This window comes from Diorhabda sublineata, chromosome 2, assembly GCF_026230105.1.
Source record: "Diorhabda sublineata isolate icDioSubl1.1 chromosome 2, icDioSubl1.1, whole genome shotgun sequence".
In the NCBI taxonomy this organism is placed as follows: domain Eukaryota; kingdom Metazoa; phylum Arthropoda; class Insecta; order Coleoptera; family Chrysomelidae; genus Diorhabda; species Diorhabda sublineata.
In genome coordinates, this window is record NC_079475.1 from 3211838 (window position 1) to 3235924 (window position 24087).

The following is a 24087-nucleotide window of genomic DNA, read 5'->3' on the forward strand; positions in this document are numbered from 1 at the left end:
AGATTAGTTTCAAATTGATAGTTAAGAACTAAAACTAAAAAAGAAGACAATATTACACACTTCATGATTGTTTTGATATTTCCATTTAGACAGTTTATTTAAATTCTGAAATTGTGTCTTTCATATTTTGTGTCACAATTATATTAAAATTAGTATCTGGAATTGAAATAATGTCTGAAGATATTAGACGATGCTTTATTGATAACACCCCTTCAAAAAATGAAATTATTCAAGAACAAACAGTTCCCGACGTGCAAAAAAAAGATGATTCAAACGTTGATTTTTTTAAAATAAAGGTATTTATATCAGTTAAATGTTCAAACCAATTATGATATGAATCAATAAAAATAATATTTATATATTAAGATTTAAAAGGACGTTGTTTTGGAAACAAGTTCGCTATAGAAAATAATGAGGAATAGAAGTTTTTATGAAGATTCAAATACAAAAGCTTTCGATTTAGATTTATATTTGTTTCTTCATAATTTAATTCAGTTTTCTCTAATTCTATATGTCATAATATGTCTTATTATTGTTATAAATATGTCTGTTGATTTTCTCTATAATATTTATTGTTACATAATATAGGTATTTAATTCAATTCAAAATACTTACCATTGAATTCCATACCTAGTATTAATAAGTATGAATAATTTCATTTAATTCATAAATTTCATTCATATATGATCATTTGCAAAATATTAGGTGGTTTAGAATTAATTAAATTAATTTCTACCCCTGATAGTAGGACCAAAAATAAGGGTATTTCTATATATACTTTTTTTAAAACTAAATAATAAGGGAGATACAGTTCATTGAAGAGGTTCTTTTATATAAATATATAATAATTAATAAGCAATTAAGATGTGATACTCACTGGTTCTATATAAGTGAGAAGTGGTTGATCCATTTGAACATTGAGATAACTATGGATATTCCTAATTCAAAATACTGAAAAGTGACATAAGTAGCTTAGAGCAATATATAGGGACAATAGAGTAAAAATAATAACAAGTAGCCTGATTAATCAGCAATCCAAAAAAAAAGATATATAATAAATTACACTGTGAAATAACATAATAGAAACTAGTACAGAATAAATATTAAATCGTAAAAGTTATAAGGACAAGTGTATAAAATTTGTATAGAGCAAAGGTACAGAGGGCAAGTGTGTCTTGTGCTTTTATCTGAATCAAAGTAAGATAAGAATCATAATATCAATAAAAAAATTAGATGCAAGAACAAAAGATAACAAGACAACAATAATAATGGGGGATTGGTACAGCAGAGTAGGTAAAGACAAAAATAGAAGCATGGGCAGTAGAGAGAGGAACCTTCAAACACAAATGGGTTGAGGATAATAGACTTCTCTAGAAGAAATGTTTTAATAACAGAAAATATGCGGCATCAAAATGTAGATAAAAAATATAAATTCATAACATGAAAAAAATGCTAAAAGCATGATAGACTACCCAGTATAAACACAAAATCTGATAAAAAATATAAAGAATAGAAACAAATAGAAATGGGTGCAATCACAGACTAGTAGTGATTGAATGTACAATAAATATACACTAAAATATACCAATATAAACTTTATACAGAAGACAACAAAAATAAATATGGAGAATATATGAATCAGGAATTTTAAAAACTACACAATAAAAGAATGGAGTAAACATTAGAAAAGAGACGGATGGCATTTAAATAGTATTAACAGCCATAGGGAAGATTGGAGCTGAAGAACATATGAAGAATACTTAAAAGTAAGCTGGTGGAATGAAGAGATAAAGAAGGTGGCAATCAAAAAGAAGGTAGTGGGGATAAAATGAATTCAAACAAAAACATTTGTAGATAAGGAAGATTATAATAAAAAGATAAAATAAATAAAAAATGCTATAAAACAAGAGAAAATTGGTAAAAAATTCTATAAAAACAGAGAAAAACAATCATTGAAAAAATTTTGTAAGCAATCCCAAAAACTCGATGTAGATAAAAAATTCTGGATATATATAAAAATATTGAGAGGGACTAAAAGAAAAAACCTTGAAGTAGTAAAATATGAGCAATCAACTACATACAGGACAAGATATTATGGAGACTAAATATTACAATTATAAATTTAACACTTTGACTTAATGATAAAAGAGTGAACAAAGAAGATCAAGAATATTACGAAGTAAGTAGCATAGGAAGTAGAATATACAAGACATTAAATGAAGATAAGATTAGTAAGTGGAGAAGATGACATAGCTTCAAAATGTTAAAATAGCTGGGAAAAAGTAGGTTTGGGAAATTTTCAAAAGAGGCATAAAAAGAACAAAGAATACTGCGAGACTGGGAAAATAACTTGATAATGTCAATTTATAAATAGGGACTAGATGCCGTGTCTTAAATATAGGCTTTACACTAGAATTCTGGAAATGAAATTAAGAGAATGTGTAGAATATAAATCGAAAGGAAACTAAAGAGAGAAGAAATGTTTTTAGCATTTATTAATCTCAGAGCATTCTTCGATACAATAGAAAGGTGAACACTTATGAGACAGTAAAGGTTAAAATACATATATCAGAAAAGTTCTTGACAAAGAAAGACATAAAATTATCCATTATACCATTATTTATATTTGTTACGAGTATCAAAACTAATCAAAGTCAAAACTGAACAGTTCAGGATAACTCAATACAAAAATCTGAAACGAGCAAAAATCAGCATCATATGCAGATGATGTGGTGTTGGTTGCCAATATAAGAAATAAGATACAGAAGCTCGTGAATGTATGAATTAAATTCATAGAAAACATTAATATAAGTGAATACTGCTACAAGGAAAGTGTTGACCGTAAATTGCACACGACAGGATTAAAATACAAATGGAATAATATACAAAGACGAGATACTACAACTAGTGACTGCATGTAAAAATATAGGAACTGTATTGACAAATGATGGGAAGATAGAGATGGAAATAACAAATAGGGAGAATGACTCAAAGAAACTGTACCATACACTAAACAAAACCTTACTGAGACATAGAGATATTGACATGGAAATGAAAACATCTAAGAAGAATAGTAGGTAAAACTAATGTAGAAATGAAGAGATGAGACAAATGAAAAGAAGAGGGAAAAAATAGCTCAATTGGTTCCGACATATCCTCAGAATAAAATCACACAGACATACTAGAGAAGAAGCAGGTAATATTATTAAGAGAAGGGGTATGCAGAGAAGAAAGAGGATAGACCAAATAAGGGAGATAGGTGATAAGAAATGAAAAACTCTTATTCAAATAATAAGATTACAAGGAGACAGAAAATTATGCAAAACTAGGGCACAAAAGCATCTGAAGTCCTGCTATAACACCTGAAAAAATTGAAAAAGAAAATAAGATTATTTAATATGTAAAGAATTTAGTAAGTGAATTGTATCTTATATAGTAAACTGGATAATAATGGTATACAAATATATTGAGTAAAAATCATAACTCAGGATAGAATTTTTTTTGTTTATTACATTAAGATATTGCAAAAAATAAATTTTTCTCTTCACTCTTTTGAAGAGTTACATCTTCATTATTATTTAGTCGTAGAAAAAATAGGGACGCAGAAATACACTTATTTTTGCATGCATTACAAGCTTTAAAAATTAATTTAACCAATTTTGGACCACCTTGTATAATAAATCGTGATAAAATATGTAGAATTATTTGATTTATTTTCAAAATAGGTAGAGAGAAGTGAATAATCAATTTCAATTTATTAATACTGGAGCAAATTACAGATGGTACTATACCAAAATAAATTTTAATGCTTAGCTCACAGTATCTCAGAACATTTGTGAACATTCTATAAAACTAGCTAATTCAATTTTAATGCATTTATTTATATTTTATAGCCTCATAAAATGATTCCACCTGAAAAAAGATTGAACTCAGAATTGAATCTGAAAGATTTTCAGTCAAGTCTTTTGCAACATGTGGAAGAGAAAAATGCCCACAGAAACTTTGAAAGATATGTTAATATGTACAGGCGAGAATATGAAGAGGAAGAGCAAGCAAAAAAGACAGAATACGCTTTCAAAGAAAAACAACTCTACCAAGAGAATGAATTGGCCAAGGAAATGGATGTAATAAAAAGAAAAGAATTCAGAGAAGCAAAAATGAGGTCGGTAGAAGTAATATGTAATACACAAAACTGCCTCTTTTGTATGTATCTATGTATGGATTTGGGATCTCGTATACGCTGCAACCCAAAGGATCTATTATGTCCTCATTTCTTGTTGCGATACTGGAGAACCCAGTGTTTATAGCTGATCCATAAATTACCAACTTCTTTCAAAAAGTTTATAATGTGAACGGCTTTAATTGCAAGAGATATTTGTCTTCTATTTCATACTCTCCCAGGTGTAGTGCTTTGTGTGCAACAAAACCTGCACTTCGCCTTATCTGCCAGGCCTAGCGTTTTCAGGTGTTTATTGACGAGACAGTGCCCTGATATAACTCCTGTTAGTATTCGTAGATTGTTCTTACTTATGTTGATACATTCTGCAGATCTACTCTAGTTATAGTTTCCCAGAAGAGTATTTGCCTGTCTCATCTCTTTTAGGTTGTTCCAATAATTGGTTGAATGTCTCTTTTGATTGTCGTTGAGAGTGAAAATCTTCGAAGTTTGATGTGATAGCCATTTTACTTCGATTTTAAAATCTTTCATTGTGAAATGGTGTATGCTGCTTTGAATCTATTATTGAATGTTATAAAACCATTATTGGGAATTATTAAATTTTTTACAACTTGGACACAGACACATAGAACTTGTCAGGGATATATCGACATGGACTCTATAGGACTAATCAAGGGTTTCATATATATTTTTTCCCTATTAACAGAGATCTTCGAAGTCTTGAGACATATTCATGAACCTTTGCAATAGTCCACAATTAGAAAAGAACCACAAAGTGCCGACTTGGTGGCTCTGGTTTCATTTATTTATTTCTTTTGATCTGTGGATTCTAGAGCCATTTTTTTCCTTGTTTTTTTTATGAAATTGTTGCAGTTAGCTTGTGAAGTGGCAGAAAGATTCCTATCCTTCTCAGGCAGAGAATTACCATATTATCTACTACATACCTTCAGTGGGTATTCATTGTATAACTGTTTGTAGCATTCACATTTATATAAATTATATAAATATATTATATAAAATATAAATATAAAGATAATCTACCTTTGATTGTGTTTAGTGTTTTCCGACGAAGTTTTCCTTCTTGCTGGGAAAATTTTCCAAATAATACTCGTGGTAATAATATAATAATAAAACTAGGGCTGAAACATTCATACAAACATGAATAATGTTTCTAATTTGATTTTATTTTCATTCATTTTGACATTTTGCTCCTCACTAAAAGCATTATTATAAACGAAAATTATTGTTAAAACATGAAACGAAAGTGATAGTTAATAGTATATTGTTTAACGAGCAAGGAATAATTTTCCCTTGCCTTGCTAATATTCCCAATAATATGAGTTATACACTATACTTTTTCTAGGGCTTTAATAGGTAATAACGAAGCAAATAACAGGAACTCAAATCTATTGTCATTCAGTCATATTTTCATTCTTTTTAGAAGGTTTGAAGCAAATATTTAATTCACAGTATTGACGGTTACCGTGATGTAACGTAATGTTTGAAAATTATAAGTAAATAAAAATTTCACAATCTATAGGAGACGATTTATTGTGTGATAGTAAATAATAAAAAAATATCAAAAACACTTTCACATCAAATATTAATGAAATGTCACATTAGGAATTATAGTATACCTACCCTAGAAATTTCATAAATAATTAATTGATTAAACTGTAATAAATTTCACTTTTGTTATTAACTGTTTATTATTAATTAAAAGTTTATTTTTCATAAAAACCATTTTTTGATTATTAATTATTGGTAATTAGTATCTTTGGTGAAGATTTTTATGTTTTTTCATTATGTTCATATTTGTGTGAGGCTGATGTTTCATTTTTAGTATATTTTGTGAGTTATTTGGTTTATTTACTGTACCTTATAGTCTTATCTATTTTTGATGATGCAAATTAAAATTTAGATACCATTTTAACCCTATTTCTTTTGTGTATAATTTAGTTTCAGTTTTGTTTTTGTTTTATAGTTTTAAGAATTGTTATATCTGAAATGTTTTTCTTGTTTATTTAAGCAGTTTTTGAACACAAATCTGTAGGAGAAATTTATACACATTATGTTATTTTACTTATGTAATTTATTTATATAATAACCATACACTAACTTACAAACTAAACTATTCATTAACACTTAATTATTCACTAGTATTCAACACACCATTTGGTTTACTTTTCACTATCCAGATGTGTTCACTATGACATTAAATTGCTTACTAATTCTGTTTGCTTTCTGGAGACTCGTTTTTTATGGGCTATCCTCACATTCTATAATTTCCCATTATTCCGGAAATTTGCCATAAAAAATAAAAAATTCTTAGAAATTGTCTCTATAAACAAAGTCACAAAAAATGTAAATAGGCAGCAAAAATAGATCTTTAAGAAACAAAAAGTATCTAGCGCATCAGAAACTGTTTCATGGTCTATATCAGTGGACGAGTTCGTTACAAATAAGATTAGTATTTTTTATTTCTGTGGTGAATTGTACTTTAGAGTTGAATATATTGAACTGAGAAAATCATTAGATTTGTCATCAACATAGTGTTTTAAAAATTATTCATTAAATTTAATATTTTTGGACAATTTTTTTTCTGTATATTTCATTACGTTTTGTGAATAGTTCAAACAAACTGGGGCTCCCATCGTACAATCGTGTAGTTGTTGATAGAAATTATCTATTATTATTAATCATATGCTTTTGAAAATACTATTAGTAACGAACGGAATGTCGGGATAAAACAAAATTTGTATACATAAAAATCAATCTAAGAGTCCAAGAAAATTCATTACAAATATACTTATAAAACTATGTACAAAATAAACATATACTACTATATTATATCACCGGCAATCTTAATTAATTATTTCCCAGTCGATGAATACATAAGTATTCGAAAGCTCGGAAAATATATTGAAAGTTAGCCCACTTTGGTGTTTCCTTGCCACGTTCCCAATGAAAAACTACCCATATACTACTATATATAAAAATTCAAGTCTTTGCCAATTTAGTAATAAAGGTGTTTATTGTAGGATTTGGCAATAAAACACCAAAGTCTACTTTTTTTAATATTTATTCCAAGATTGCGCGTAACTATATATTGGAATAATTGGAAATTGTGGTATATGAAATTTTATTATAAAATATCGAAGCTATATAATCAAAAAACAACATTCAAATGACGTCAGATAGAAATATTAACAAAGGACGGACATCTCAATATTTAGACTGAAAACTGTGATAAAAAAACTGCATTACATACCATGAAATATTAAAGAAACCTACATTTAATTTTAAACATTTAAAAATCATTGGAACCTAGTCAAATAGAAGAAAAGAACGAATAAACAAAATTATTCACATAAAAGTGAAAAAAATTTTTAAGATTCTAATTCTCCCTAGTGAGTCGGGAGGAGCGCACCAAACTCTAGGAGTGTATTATACACGTGAAAATAATGTAAAAAAATTCATATGTTCTTATCCGATTTTCATTTGTTTTCAAGTTATGGAGTAATTAAAAATGTTCATCTAGCTTTCCACTTATATCTGAATGTTAACATTATCAAAGTATGCCACATTCGAGGCTCAAAGGCATTTGATAATTCTGACGTTTTGATGAACTGTCAGTGTATAGTGAACAGTAACTGAACGTTTAATTTCGAATTTATGTGATTAGTAGTGTTGCAAAATGCCAGATACTTATTCAAAATTAGAATATGCAAATATGGTGTTTGTTTATGGTTTCTGTAATGGAAATGCTACAGCTGCTGCTGAAGAATATCGTCAACTTTTTTCGCACCAAAGATATCCTGATAAAAACGTATTTATTAGAGTTTTTAACAAATTGTGCGAGAGTGGTAAGCTTTCTAATGCTAACATATCATCTGAACGCGCTACTCGACAAGGTTTTAGTAGAAGTAAAAAATATTCTGCATCTAGTAGAAGAAGATGCAACGACGGAAAATTGCCACTCAATTGAGAATTCCACAAAAAAGGGTAATAAACACACTCCACGAACAACCAGAGGATTACGCAAACCGTATGGAGTTTTGTCGGTGGATAAATAATAATAATCGTGTTGTATCGAGTATACTCTTTACAGATGATGCTACATTTACTCGTGATGGCATTAATAATACACGTAACTATCATGTATGGTCGGACGAAAACAAATGAAAATAAGAACATATGAGTTTTTTTACATTATTTTCACGTGTATAATACACTCCTAGAGTTTGGTGCGCTCCTCCCGACTCACCCTGTATAGATTATCTTACCAATTGGAACTACGGTATTTGAAAAACCTTGACTTTCCGGGCAACTGCTCTCCATTCTTCTAGATGTTGTACTTTTTTCCGCCAGTTTCTCTACGTCGTCCTGCCATCTTATGCGTGATCGTCCTGGTAGTCTGCAGAGTCCAGCTTTTATCGGTATGCAACTTTGACTTCTCGACTCTCCGGCATCCGTTCGACGTGAGCAAGTCATCTTAGTATCACACTCTTGATCTCTTCTACCAGAGTTAGTACGGATGCGCCAATCATCTTGATTTTGGATTGGGTCATAGATGTGCCGAAGTACTTTCCTCTTCCACGAGTTGAGCCTCAGCTCGTCTCTAGCAGTAATTGCCCAGGTTTCAGAAGCATACATGACAATTGGCTCTACTTTAAGGTAGATCTTCTCTTTTGTGCGCCTGCTGAGTAGGCGGGATTTCAGCATCTTCTGGACACTGTAATACGTATTGTTTCCAGCTCTCACTTTCTCATATATCTCCAGTTCAGTTTTGTTGTTTTCAGTTGTGAGAGAGTTAAGGTAATTTCCAAATAGATGGATACGAAGAGGAGGTCTATGTAGTTTGCTACCGACTACTCCAGATGACGTATTAATTCGAATTAGGAACGTATTTGCCGCCGTTACACTTGTCATTTCGAGATGACAGACTATCATTTACGCGTGAGGTTACACTCTATAATCAGAAAGGGGTGCTTGATTAAAGCATTTGTTGCAAAGTTTGGTTTTTCAATTAACATTAAAACTAAATTTAAATTAACATTGAACTAAACTGTCTTGGTGGTAATTTTTTGGTTAATTCCGTAAATTAAGGATAATTATATAATAAATATAGGTCCATTTTTAATACAAATGTGGAAAGCTCCTGACACTGTCTATCAGTGATCCGTCGTCTAAAAGACGATTCTGACTTTCAGACATTGCTTTATTATTTTTTTGATATCAGTTTCGAAAATAAAACACCACGGAATATTTTTATAATCAAATAACAAGGATCTTTTAAACAAAAAATTACCACCAATTGTGTGCTCATAACCTCACAAAATTAAGATATTAAAAGAAGAATTTAAAAGTTTGCGAACTAGTTTGATTTTAATTTATTGTCAATTTTCTTCATGAATTCAAGTATCATTTCAGTGTCGTTCAACTAGTAATTTAATTTGTTATTTTAATGTTATTTTTATTTTGGCCACATAAACCAAGCTTAATTTATTTTTTGTAATATTTAATAAATTGAATTATTATTATCTTTGTTATTTTAGCGAAGATGAATACTACCTAGATTTATTAGTTATCCAACTATACCTAATATATAGAATTAATATTATGAATGTATTATTTCTGGTAGTGTTTATACCTTCAGGACGGTTGGGTATAGGTATAGGGAACCTCTATGTACTATGAAAAATAGCAGTGCTATTCAGTGTATTGAAAATATACAGGGTGCTCTATTTAAAGCAGTAGTAATTGATGTTTGAATTTGGCCAAAGTGATCTTCCAAATTTTACATCCTATTATGAAATAATGGAACAACAAAAAGTTATTACGATTTATAGTGTCCCAAATAACTAGTTCAAATTAAATGAATTCATCAATATTAAATTTCTACGCCAACTCTTCAATTGTTATTTGAGGATTTGTGAGATCATCTTGTATTGATTGTTTATTTGAAGAAAGCAAAATCAATACTCGTATCTTAAAACTTTTACGATTTAGAATAACAAACATTGGTACAAAGCGACACGGTTTTATTATTTCTTGTACTTGTAGGCAACTTTTAAGACAGAACTCAAGCGAATTACGTGAACTTGAAAGAAAATTGAAGGCTGCCTACATTAATAAAGAACTAGCTGCCCAAATCGCACAAAATCAAGCTGAGAAAGTTAATGAAAAGGTAAATAGATATAATCTTTAAAAAATTAATGAAACAGTGTCATAACATATTAACTAAAAATTATCTTATAATAATATTGACTCAATTTTCTATTCACTTCTAATTTTGGCAAAGCATCAATTGCTTAAGTTATTTATATGTGCCTTATAAATAATTTTGAAACTTTGTTGACAATTATCAAATAAAATTTTATGTTTTTTGTCTGTTTCTGTTGATTGCATTTTGTTTGTGGAACCAAATATTATCTCAGCTTCCAACAAATGTTCTTTCGTAGTAATTGCTACTGCTCCAATTAATGGATTCCTTTATATATTATGTGACATGTAGCCCGGTCTTGTTGAAACAGCTTTTAGTTAAGTTTTAAATCATCCAATATAATGTTCTTGTTACGGATTTATTCAAATGTTGCATTTTTTTTAGAACACTCCATGTCTTTATCACACACAGTTCCGTCCAAAATGATCCAACTAAAGAAAATTTTTTTGATTATATAAAAAATGACGAATATAAAGTTAGTGAAGCTACTTTCTGAGAGAAAGTCCAGATAGGTTTGTACGCAACTCTGAGTCATAGATACACATATGGCTTTATTTTCACATAATAAATATATAGATGTTAAATTATAGATCAGATCTGTAGATGTGTTATGACTTTGTACTCGTTTATAAGGGACATCTTGTATTCGTTTCACACTTGAAATATATTTTAACGAACAGGGATATGTGCCTACAAAAAATCCTAGAATTCATCTGATCTAAGTGTATTAGTTGCATCCCAGTTCTCTTTCTTAATACTTTACATTAAAACCTTTTTAATGCCACTTTAAATCGTTAAAACTATATTTTGCATTTTTCTAGGTGCGTTGGGATATAAATCTGGTAAAAATTAGTTTGTGACTCCTGTTCCATAAATTTACTCACACACCTACATACCTAAGTCTACCTTCTGCATTGTTTCATGATACTTCCTCTTATTCCTTACTCACATGATCCCAGGTAAGACTTTGGATCGAACTGTGAAGGGCACTTTTCTTTGGTACAGCTAAGCGAGCAAATCACAAACAGCCAGATCTCGGCGTTTTGTATACATGTTTGTGTACACGAATATCGGTATATGTAAGTCCTAAGTTGTTATCGAACTTCGATATTGTCGGAAAATGAAAAGATATTGAATGAGAACCGTAGAAATAAACGATGCAGAACACTAGATACATTGAGATACTATCGACAAAGAAAACGTATATATAAAACATATAGAGGAAAGAAATCTTCCATAATTAGCCTTAGAAAGAAAGGATACTTCGTGGAGAAACATCCAAAGACAATCCTCTTATCGATTAAGAATAGGCAATCTGAAAATAAGTACTACGGTAACCTTTGATTAAATAGAATTCCTATAGGATTGCCAATCTTAAATTGATTGTCAATTAGTTAATTTTGGATAATCTGATCTGGAAGTCCGACCAAACGAGTATGAATCTCAATAAGCCTAAATTGGCTGTTTCTGTAGTATGACAGTTTATCCTTCATCCATAAATAAAGAGGTTTGGAATTTTGATGGATTTTTGTGTTCGTTAGGTAACTTTCTGCAAGATGTTGATTATTTTATCTTTAATTTTTTAAGGTTTGTTATATTGTTTTTTGCCCTTATCATTCCATTTTTATTCAAAATCAGAATCTTATGCCTGGAGAAATCTATCAGCTAAACTAGTTACTGATTTTTGGTATGTGGCATTAACAAAATTTTATTGATTTTGTAAATTTTTTTATACATTTATTTTATTCCTTCATTCCGCTCCTCACCGATTTATAGATCACAACATTAGTCTCCCGAATTTGAGAGAGTCAGATCCCACAGTGGTACGTGTTGAGCAATGCGCTGTGATTAAATACTTAAGTTTAAAAGAGTTGGCCCTCTACTCAAATCCAAAATTTTTGGTGGATACATTAGGGGAATCTGCAGTTTCATGTTACCTAGTTAAAAGATGGTGTTTAAGTGTGGTGACTTGTACCACACTCGACCATGTTCAAAAAGTCCATGATCTGGTGTTACAAGATCGACGTGTGACTTAGACAATTAGTTGAAGATAATGGTCTCTCATACATGTGGTACGTAAGATTCTTACTGCAAGTTAACGAATGTTAACAGATGCACACAAGTGAACTCGACAAAACATTGGTAGTCTTCTCTTTATGTAGTATAAACATATTTTTTGGCAGTTTAACATTGCATGAGTTATCCATCCCCATATAATACAGAGCAAAATGCAGATTACGGAGTGAATCATCACCATTGGACAAATTTAAGATGCAACCTGCAGCATGGAAAGTCAGTTAACCACATTTAGAGATGCTGAAGACGTAACTTCAGGAGATTACCTACAATTGCCTCTCAATAATGTGAGGCAATAAAAGAAAAATGCCTGATAAAGCTGTTCTCTTGCACCAGGACGTTGCATCCAGATCATATCTGCAAATACAATAGCCCCAATAGCCTCATGCAAGCAAGACTTTCTTTATATAATTAAGTTAATGATCCAAAGAAACTTTTGTACAACCAGTTCTTTGCAGAGGTAGAACAATTTTTTTTCTAGAAATGCGACAATATTGATGTGTTAATCTAAATAAAATATTTAAAATATGATAAGTAATCGTCTCCATAGCAGAAAAAGGAGGGACATTTAATGTTGGGTCAACTAAAAGCTTTTTGTGGTTGTTCCACTACTCATTGTATTATATCTTGATATAAATGCTCAAATATACTTATTTATATAAATTATTAGTTATTTCTATACGTTGTAGCAGGTTGTCTTGTATATAATTTCTGATTAATAGATTCGAGAATCGCAAGCACATGAAGTCCTTAAACAAGCTTGGATAGATCAAGAAGAATATCAAAAACAGTGTAAGCAAGAAGAAATGATAAAAAAGGCACAATACAAACAAGAACTTCAAGAACAATTGATTTTACGAGAGAAAATAAAACGTCATCTTTATGAAGAATATTTAAGGGAGAAAAAATTAATAGACGATATTGTTCAACGAATACAGGATGAAGACGAACGAGAAGCTTACGAACGTTTTTGCAAAATGAAGAAGACAAGAGCGGAAATGGTTGCATTCAAAAATGCACAAGAAACCTGGAAGAAGAAAAGAATGGAAGAAATAGAAGAGGAAAATAGGAAAATAGAAGAATATCTCATGACTAAAACTGCTGGAGTACAAGCTAGGTATGGTTTTTATACACATAAGTATGCGTAATAAAATCATAACAATCATATATACAAAAGTTGGAGCAAAAGCCTTGGAAAATATTTTTTCTTGTAAATGCCGGTCCAGTATTGACAAATGTGTTCACTACATGTGTGGACAATGAATACCACTGAAATATCATCACACTCATTTAATACGGTCATATGGCCTTCACGGTGCAAAAGAATGACAGACCATCGAATTAGTTCCCTGCTATCATCGCTACAGGCTGGTAATAATGTGAAGGCGCTAAATACCATCAGTCTTTGCACCTTTGCACAACCATGTGCGAATTTAGTCACCTGTTGCAAAGCGCCTACCACATAGTGATTCCTCAGTCTTATCAACGAGATCAAAGTCACAGGGCGGTGTACGGTGGGTGCCCTAGTTATCCTTTCTCCAACGGATCTGCTCAGCACAGTTTACTTGCTGTGGCCCTAATTTGTCGTGTAAGAATATTGCATTGTATACCAAATCCGTACGTTTCTCCCGTACCAGTCACACAAGAAATTTCCTGTAGTAATGTGACATCACTGTTCTGTCATAAAAAAAGTACCAAACAATGACACCTCTGACGTTATACTCGACGATCACCATCGATTTGACTGGGGAAGGATTCTGATGGAACTTCTGCCTCCTTGGTGACCCAGCATCATTAAGTGGATTGATGTTTCGATTCTAATTCGCGCTGCTCACATACTCGTTACTTACCTAACCTAACCATCTCGGACGGCATTCACTAATTGACTTATTTCACAGCATTTTAGGAATGAATATAAGGTATAAAAATAATCAATCTAATGTGGATACCTACCTTATCTCATTTAAATAAGAAAAGGATAGGTAGGGTCACATTTTTGATTACAGTTAAATACATGTGTACCTATGAGATTAAATGAACCGAGAACGGTGATGTCTATCAAATTTCTACAAGGATACCTTTGTATAGAAAAGTAGTACTAAAAAGTTTAGCAATAACCACGTTTTATAATCGAAAATTCGAAAATCGAAAAATATTTTTATGCCTATATTAATTTCAAAATATTAAACCCGCGAAAAACACCATTTGGCAGATATTTGAAATAGTTAAGTCAATTCAACCAAGAGTTTTATTTCTCATATTAGTTTTCGTAAAAGTTGCTTTTCGTACAATCACATTAATGGACATAATTCTGAATCGCCAGTATAATATGAAAGGAAATATCTTACTTTTCTATAATAGTAATAATTTTTACAATTCAGATTGAATGTGTTATTCATGTATTGCGATTTGTTATGATTTTTAATAAACAGTGGTACGTTTTTGAGTTAATATGATTTAAAAAATTCGATTCCTATTGTTTGAACTGCATTTGTGTTATATTTGATGCTTTTGTTTTTTTCAATTAGGCAACTAGAACTGGCTAGAAAGGAAGCTGAAAGAGAAAAAATTATTGATGATATAGCCAGAAAAATGTGTGAACAAAAGGTAAGTTTATCATTTTTACTATAATTCGAAAAAATTATCGTAAGTACTGAACTGAGATTTTGATTCCGATGATAAATTTCAAAGTACGTCAATTTTTCAGTTATGTTTCTAAATGTTATACTAAGCAAACTTGTTCTAATACTTTTGGAATTTATTTCAGTACTCTACATATCATGAAGACCTAGGACATAAATTTTAATTTAACTACTCTCTGTGTCTGTTCTGTTACTATTTGAAATACTTCCTGTACTATATTCTGCCTAGTGTCATTTTCTTTTTCTATTCATTTTCTAGTTTTCTTTTTATTTCGATATTCTAAATTGTCTATTCTTTAGTCTTTCCATCCGAATACTTTTTTCGTTTTTAAAATATTCCGAAAAACGGAAGATGATTGCTTTATAAAGATCACAATCACTACAATAGATGATGAAAATCGTTGTCGATGCATTTCAATTCTAATTAGTAGAAACATGCAAAAAATATTGGTTTTGTCCAAATAATTGTATATTACACGGAATTAACGGTCGAGGTACGAATATTAAAGAGAATGAAGGCACTACTACACAGTAGTAGTGTACAGGCAGCTGTTGCTGTGAAACCTGTTACAGCGCATTTTTCTACTGAAAATATAGTTGTAGCCTTCATTTAAATAGTTTTTAGTTTCGCAGAAAAAACGGTAAATGTATCAGTATAGCAAAGAGTTGTAAAATTTCACAGAAAAATTGTAACTGAAACTTCCAATTTATTGAAAGAGGTGTATGCTAGTGAATGTCCACTGGAGGCATGTGTTTTTAAGTAATTTAAGCGGAAAGACGTTCTAAATGATTTTCGACTAAGTTTGTTTTTTCAAATGAAAAATGGAAGACAATATCTAAAAAATCGCTAATATACTTCTATCTGATTGTTGGATCTGTTGGAATTGATAAAGTATGCTAACAGCAAATTTTAGATGACAATTTTAATAAGCAAAAAGTATGCGACAAATCATTGCCTAAAACTGTCACGTGAACTACAGGAAACTAGTAAAAATATTTGTACTGATACTTTGAATGCCATTGAAAATCACCTAAACTCATTGGCAAGGATAATGGGAAAAATCGGGCAATTTTTGTTTGTGATCCTAAAAGGGAACGCCCATCTATGAAATAAAAGAGTCCAACTTCATCAAGAGTCAAAAAGCTCGAATGAGAAAAGGTCAAATTATTAATCAACATTACTAGCTTCATGTTCTTACTGAACTTCGTGAAAGAATAACGAAAAGACGACTCGAATTGTTGAAAGTTATGGGTTCTTCACCAAGACTATGTGCCGGGTCATTCCGCATTGTCTATTAAGAGGTGTCAGCAAAGTTCAGCATCACTTAGTTAGACCATCCGCCTTATTCTCCGGATTTTGCAACAGGCGATTCCTATATGTTTCCTGTGGTGAAGTCTGAATTGTAAGAAACAAGATTTGAGTCCGCTGAATCTGTGAAAGAGAATCCAATACGCATTGTGAAGTAGATGACAAAATAAGCAGCATTGTTTTAATCCGTGGAGGCTCCATGAGGAGCGTAATAGGGATAGAGGAAGAATAAATTAAATACGTACATATACGGAAGATTCGGAAACACTTTTGAACAAATCCATTCACTCACATATTATACTTTCCTTGATGTACAAATAAGGGAGATTTTAGTGACAAAAATCAATAAAAGATAAGATAAAAATTGGGAATTGAGCAATCAAAAAGATGTTTAAATGTGAGACGTAATTATATATATTCAGATACCATGAAGGGGTGCGTTTACTAACAAATTGTAGCATGGTGTAATGGATCCAAAATTAAAATTCATTGACCATTTTCTAGATATGCTAGAACTATTTCTATACTCAAATGGAACAAGTAGGTATGGTAAATACTGTAAATTTCCAGAACTATTCTATGAAAGCGAAGAAATCTTAGTAGACAAATGGATTAATTAATGCGGAATACGGGAAAAGATGATATCGATTTGATTTCATTTGGCAAGTAATTGTGAATTTTTTTTGCATTGTAAAATATTGAGCACTTAATTCTGAACGTGGAATAGGTAGGTACAGGTCGTTCTTCGCGTTCTTAAGTAGATAGCCGTGCAACGATTTTTCTGAAATTGGAGAATTAGGCATACAAAATGGAGGTTATATTGAAAAATTATGTACTTTGCTAATGTATATTATTATGTAGTAGGGTTAGTATGCTTTGTTTTGAATTTAATAAAATTTTAAAGAATTTTACTAAAATCGATCTCATTCTCTAGTTATAAAAATAAAATGTGATCCTTTACATTTAGAAGCTCTTGACATGGCTGCATAATAAAGTGTTAATGAATACATTTTGATAGCTAAAATACACATATTAAATGATATACGATGGTATCCTCTTCATATCTGAACTCCATTTTCAATATTAATCCTATATTGTCTTTTTTGTTTACACTTCCCGAAAAACTATGGTCAAATGAAATTTGTGTTCAGTTTAATGAATACCTGTTGTTTTTAGTACAGGAAGAACGGAGAATTTTCTATAGAACTGGTCTGTATTAATAAGAAGCTTTTGAGAGAATTTAATAACTGTTTATTAAAATAACAAATCTACAAATAAAACATGATTTATGGTTATGGAACACACTGTTCACTAACACTACATCAAGACTCAATTACAATGTCTAATTCATGCTTTTATAACATAACTGAAAATAAACTGAATCTACCTCGCTAACACTTTGACCTATTGATCCTATTGTGTACCCCGGACTGTACTTTGCAAAGTACCTGTTTGGGACCTATGTGGCTTACACCTATTCTGACATTAAAAAGCTTGTAAGTACCGTAGTCTTTGTTTAGGGTTTGCCTAGCACTCACAAATGAGGTGTACGGCGGTTTATTTTGGTTCCTTACAAAAGCGACAAGAGCTGTCGGGAGTTTTTCCTATGTTCTTCAGATGGTAGTTCACCAGTGTCAAGTAAACATAAAAGTAACTCTCCTTAGCTCGTCTTTGTTCAATGTTCAATTTTTTCAGATCTGGAGTCTTATTCCATGTTCCTGTTTTTTTTTTCGTTTTTCTACTTTTTTATGATAATGACTTAATCGCTTTTTGGGAACTTATTGATTATTATTAGACTTATCTTTGTCTATAATTGGGATATACTTTTTATAATAACACGAATTTCAGGAGAAGCAACGGGAAAGAGAAGAAATAATTCAAGACTTGCAAGAAGAGGAACAAAGAGCAATTATAGATAAGCGTCATAGAGAAGATGTAGAAAAACAACTCAGAATAAAATTAGAAACTCGAGAATGCTTAACTCAACAAATGCAAGACAGGCAAGAACGAGCCAGGCAAGAGGCAGAAGAGGATAGAAAATACAAAGAAGAGGTATGTATGTATGCATTTGCTGAAGGACTTTTCGGAAACTATGATGGGGTTAAACCGATCATGATCTGAATGTTCGGAAAATAACCCAGATCACGTTCTTTGTTGTTCGGAAACTGATCGAGTCGCAATCACATGATAGAATCGTTTCTACCCTGGTAGACCTGTGGGTGATTGCGATCAACTGACGGGTTGTTTCATGATCTATGGTTTTTTTGAACTTTAAAAATAATTTATTACACTTAAATGGCCGGCTACTATTAATTCTCATGAGGCGTAATTGATACGAGGGCTGTTACAAGACTTTTGAGAAATGGCAACACTAATGTGAATATGTAGTATTTGTACTCAGAACGTATTGTCGTAGGAGTGCTATTTGAATTGTTTACAGACCCTTGAAACATCCGTTTAGGTCAAAACTGGAATTAAATCGCGAACATTTTCGTGTGATGATTTTCTACGACTTTCGACGTGGCTTAAACCAACAGTAGTGTGAAGGGCGTCCAAAATCGGCTGTTGTGCCAGAAAACATCGATACTGTGAGTAGGTTGATATTGCAAGATCGTTATGTAACATACTGTGAGATTGAGGCATACTTGGGCATTAGTTCCACTCGCATACATTCAATATGGTGTGAACATTTAGCTGTCAAAAAGATTTATTCGCGTTGGAAACTGCATGATTTAACAATCGCTCAAAAAAAACTTGTGTCGATTGGTGTAAAGAAATGCTGAAAAAATTCAATCGTAGACATGTATAAAATCGTCGAATCATGGATCTATGTATATAAACCTGAAACTAAATAACAATCGACTGTATGGGTGTTTCAAGACGAGCCAAATTCAATAAAAATTTTTCGTGCACGAAGCCTGTCTCCGGAATAACTGGACATGTCGCCACCATTCCATTAGATCAACGTAGAACGGTCATTTCTGAATAGTAAAACAGCATTTGCTTTCCTGAAGTGTTCGAAACAATCAGGGAAACCAATCGCAGAAGACGAATCGGTTTCCACCACGACAATGCGAGTTCTCACACATCAGTTCAACCAAAAACGTTTTTGAGCATTCAAAACATCGAATTGATAGCTCATCTGCCATACGGTCTTGTTTGGCAAATAATGATTTATTTTTATACCCACAGATCAAAAATAAATTGCGAGATCAATGTTTTTCTACACCTGAAGAAGCAGTGATGCGTTAAAATCACATGTTTTGGGGGTATTTCAATCGGAATGGGAAAAATGCTTCGACAATTGGTTCAAACTCATACCAAAGTGATCTTAGTAGAGAGTATTTTGAAAAACGCTAAAGCAATAATAAATAACATGAAAGAATTAACGCACAAAAAAGTAATGAAAATCAAAATTTCTTGTAGGTCTGGTTTTAAATTTGAAATCTTCGCCAAAAATTGAACACAACACAACTAAGGGTTAAGATTTGCATTTAGCTAATGGATGGTCTACCTGAACCTGGGTTATAGTTTCCTAAAACTCCTTTAGTCTTATTTTGGTTTCATTTATATGATGAACTTTTTTCTAGCTGTTGACCAAATTAGCTGAAGATGCAAAACTGGAACAGGTATCCGATCAAAAGAGAAGACTAAAAATGCTGCAATTTAAAAGGGATATTGAACAGATGATGAAAGAAAGAAGACAGAAATATGCTGAGGAATTCCAGTTATTGATAGAAATAGAAAAAGATGAACAACGAAAAGAGGAAGCCAGGTAAAGTTATACGCCATTTATTTTAGTTTTAGTTTATTTTTAATTAAATTGAATTCAAATTTTTGTTTTGTTAACATTTTTAAGCAACAGTTCCCTATGTATTATAGGGGATATCATGTATGGTGGCTATTACGTAAATGAGACCAGCGGTGCTATAGAAAAAGTAAACGTTAGCGACTGTCAGTTGTTTAGCCTGTAGCATAACCTTCCTAATGTGGTATCTACCGGGTCTGTAGAAAATCCAGTGTAGCCGTAGCCTTCGCTTGTATAGCGGCTGGTTTTTTGTTTCGCTGTAAAAATGATTGACGTAAAAATAGAACAAAATATCGTTGTGACTAGTAATAAAAAATCAAGAGCTTGAGATACAAAAGTAAGTTATATGGAGCCTCCAATAGATCTTCCCTCGTCGTTGGACAATCTAATGAAATTCAGTATGTGGGATTGCTTCTAAGAGGTCATGTCCTAGTTCCTACATGCTTCTTGTCAGAAGCATTTTCTGCGTTGTTTTGTGATGGACAATGCATTTTGTAACAAGGTGATTTCGATTCTCATTCTCTCCCACTGTTCTCGTCAGATTCTGCTAGACTTAGTCTCATCATGAGATTCTATAAATTTTGAAGTCTTTTTCATCTTTTTATTGATGTTTATAGTATCACCACCTACATACAAAAACAAAGTTTGCATCACTCAAAAGCTTGAATCCAGTAATCTTTTGATTAACAAACTGTCTACCAAATTTTCTTGAAATATCTTTGCTTTTTCTTTAACGTTGGTAATCTTTTTGAATCTCTGCCTTTTGGAAATGGGTAAGAGAATGTGGCATCCAACTATTAACAATTTTTTTCACAAAATTATCATTCAAAATTGGATTTACTGTTGAGGATCCAACTCCAAGAGTATCCTCAATTGCTTGATAGAAGCATTTTCAATCAATGTTTCCAACAGTAACTGAAGAATAGGCCCCAGTAGTACGCTCTTCATCACCAAGGGATATCCATCCACTTTAAATTCTCTATACTAGCAAAACACAGTTGCTCGATAAAGCACATTATCTCTTGGCAAATTCGTATTTTGATGATAATTGGTACGTAACACTAATTACTCTGTGATATTTGAAATTTGAGTTTCATTATTTTCAGTATTTAGTTTCCTAAAATCAAAATAATACATATTTTAAAATATTTCTCAATAATTAAGTATCAATAGAATCTAAAAAAACCTACATCATGATTTTCCATTTAAGTAATTTATTTTTTAATAGAGAAAAAAAATCATAATGTGGATATTTTTTCTCCGATCAATTAGATGTTTTCAAATCCACTGGTATGTTGTTTTAAGTAGTATTTTTATTTTATCAAATTAAACTTTGTTAAGAAGTAAGATTTGATAATATATAAGGCAATGATTATTAATTTCATCGCCTTATAATAATGTAGGAGGAATTTTAAAAGATATCATTGGTTGGGCTATTGCTAAAAAACTAAAACTCAATTTTCATCACCTACCTGTAGAGGGAATTTTGTCAACAGAGATAAAATGTCAAACTTTTTCCAATTACAGAAAATATTTTCAATTAATGTTTCTCTATTTTCAGACGTCGCATCATAGAAGAAGAACGAATAAAGATGCTGCAGCAACATGTCAAAAATCTCATTGGATACTTACCTAAAGGGTTGTTAAAAGCTGAAGATTTGCCACATTTGGGAGCAGATTTTGTATCAAGTGCATTAAAAGATGATCCTTCTACTAGTAATGCAATTAATGTTTGTGATAAAAGTTAGAGATTGTGTATTTTACTAATCATTGAGCCAAATATGTATTATATTAAATGTATCTTTTAATGTATTACTTTCTTGCTTACTAAGCTAAAAATGGTGATATTTTACATTATTTTCTGAATAGTTTTATAATAAATTATTCTCTTAGGTTGCATTTTTTACATGCCTTACTTTTAATCCATAATGACATGAGATACAGGGTTTTTTTCATAGAAAACACAGGATATTTTCATATAAATATCAAGAAACTGTTCTGTAGGTTGGCTATATAGTCAAATGTTCCGTTTGAAACTGCTTTGCTCTCGCAAATTGTACGTGATGGAAATCAGTTGAAGTAGTGTTGAAATTAGCTGATATTGTGTGGTCTTCTACTTTGACTAGTTTGTAAATTTTCTCATCTTTCACTACCCAACCTATAGTGTGTTTAAGTTGGAATTTTTGGAACCGTTGGTGAACATACTGTTCATACTACCACCCACCACACCAACACTCACAATTACACTGTCTGATGCGCATTTTGATAAAGTTTTGACAAAGTTATCTTCTTCAGAGACTTTGTAATTGGAAGTGTTGGTGTAGTGGTAGTGTATTATATATTTGGAATATTTTCTTCTACTTTTTCTAATGACACATTTTCTCACTATGCTATTTCCTGGTTATAGTACTTGTAATCTTAATTTGATACGTGTCTTCCTTCGCATTTTATCGATTCTCTTGTATATCTTGTCGTTAAAACTTTCGCATCAGATACCAACATAAAGCTTTTTGGTACATTTTTTAAAGTGACCATACATTTTGAATATCAGAAAACAATCTGTCACTACTTAATCTAATTAAGATCTTGATTGTTCACATATAGGTATAGTTTGAAGTTGTATGTAAGTATGAAATTACTGAAGAAGGAACTAGTAGAAAGAACAGATTTGAACAAAAGGATCTTATACTCTAACATATAAAAAAACTGAATTTATATATTTTAACTTATAACCAAATAGGAATCTGTTCTTTTCGTTCTGTTCCCCAAATAAATAAAAAATTCGAATTTATATGAAAATTATCATATAAATAATTTGCTTAAAACAAAAGGAAAACCACAAAGGTAACTGGAATTTTTGTGAGTACAATAAAAAAAAGAAATGAAAAACTTACCAGTGAATATAAATTTACTAAAATTTACTCTAATAGGTGTAGTGTAGATAGGAATAATTCGAATACATTCAGAGGTTTTTTTGAATTCTATTGAATGATAAATCAGAAGTTACTAATATGCCACAATACGTAAACAAAGGAATTATCAAAATGTTTGAAAAACGTAACAAGCCGAATGGCATGTTACAATGTTATTGTTTAACTTTTGCAATTTAAGTTCCTCGTCATCATAGATAATGCTCCATACGTTCAGAAATATTATCTACATAAGTATGGATAAAAGGAAAAATTTGACAAATGGTTGCTCAATAACAATATTGTCTAAAATCAAAATAGTTTAAAAATTGAATTACTGGACATTACAAAACTACATGTTCACAAACAAGAGATTCGCCGTGAATGAATTAGCGCTAAGTCGTAGAATGGCAGTATTTAGAGTACCTCAAGGAAAAACTCAAATTTTCAACCATACCGAGTTTTATAGTTCACTTCACTTTTTACGAATGGGCAATGGCACTATCATTACATTATAATTGTTAATTATTTATTTAATAGAAATAGTTTTATTATTGATTTCTTACAAATATCAAATTGTCATCCATACGTCATTATACGTCAATTACATAGCTGTCATTTGCGTTTTGTTATTCCAAGTCTGATTCTTTTTTGTTATACCACGTTTTATAGTGACTGACGTTTTATATCAAGTCACAAGGGAATGCTGTCGAACGGGATAAATTTCATGTCAAGTCACACGGGAATGCTGTCGAACGGGATAAAGAGTATCCTATGTCCTTCTCCTGGCTCTAAACTACCTCCCTGCCAATTTTCAGCTATATCGGTTCAGCCGTTCTTGAGTTATAAGTGTAGTAACTAACACGACTTTCTTTTATATATATAGAAGAAGATATATAATCATCATCAACTTCTAAAGTTTTGACATTTTATAAGACCT

General features: G+C 31.2%; 1 protein-coding gene across 1 annotated transcript; it reads left to right on the top strand.

The window, feature by feature from the left end:
• LOC130453467 (meiosis-specific nuclear structural protein 1-like) lies at window positions 1-22131 on the top strand. The gene is made up of 8 exons (XM_056793245.1): window positions 1-296; window positions 3894-4162; window positions 10244-10367; window positions 13202-13596; window positions 15008-15086; window positions 18279-18482; window positions 20021-20205; window positions 21800-22131. The coding sequence occupies exons 1-8, from the start codon at window positions 171-173 to the stop codon at window positions 21984-21986; spliced, it is 1569 nt and encodes a 522-aa protein (XP_056649223.1). The 5' UTR covers window positions 1-170; the 3' UTR covers window positions 21987-22131.
• Window positions 22132-24087: the final 1956 nt, after the last annotated feature.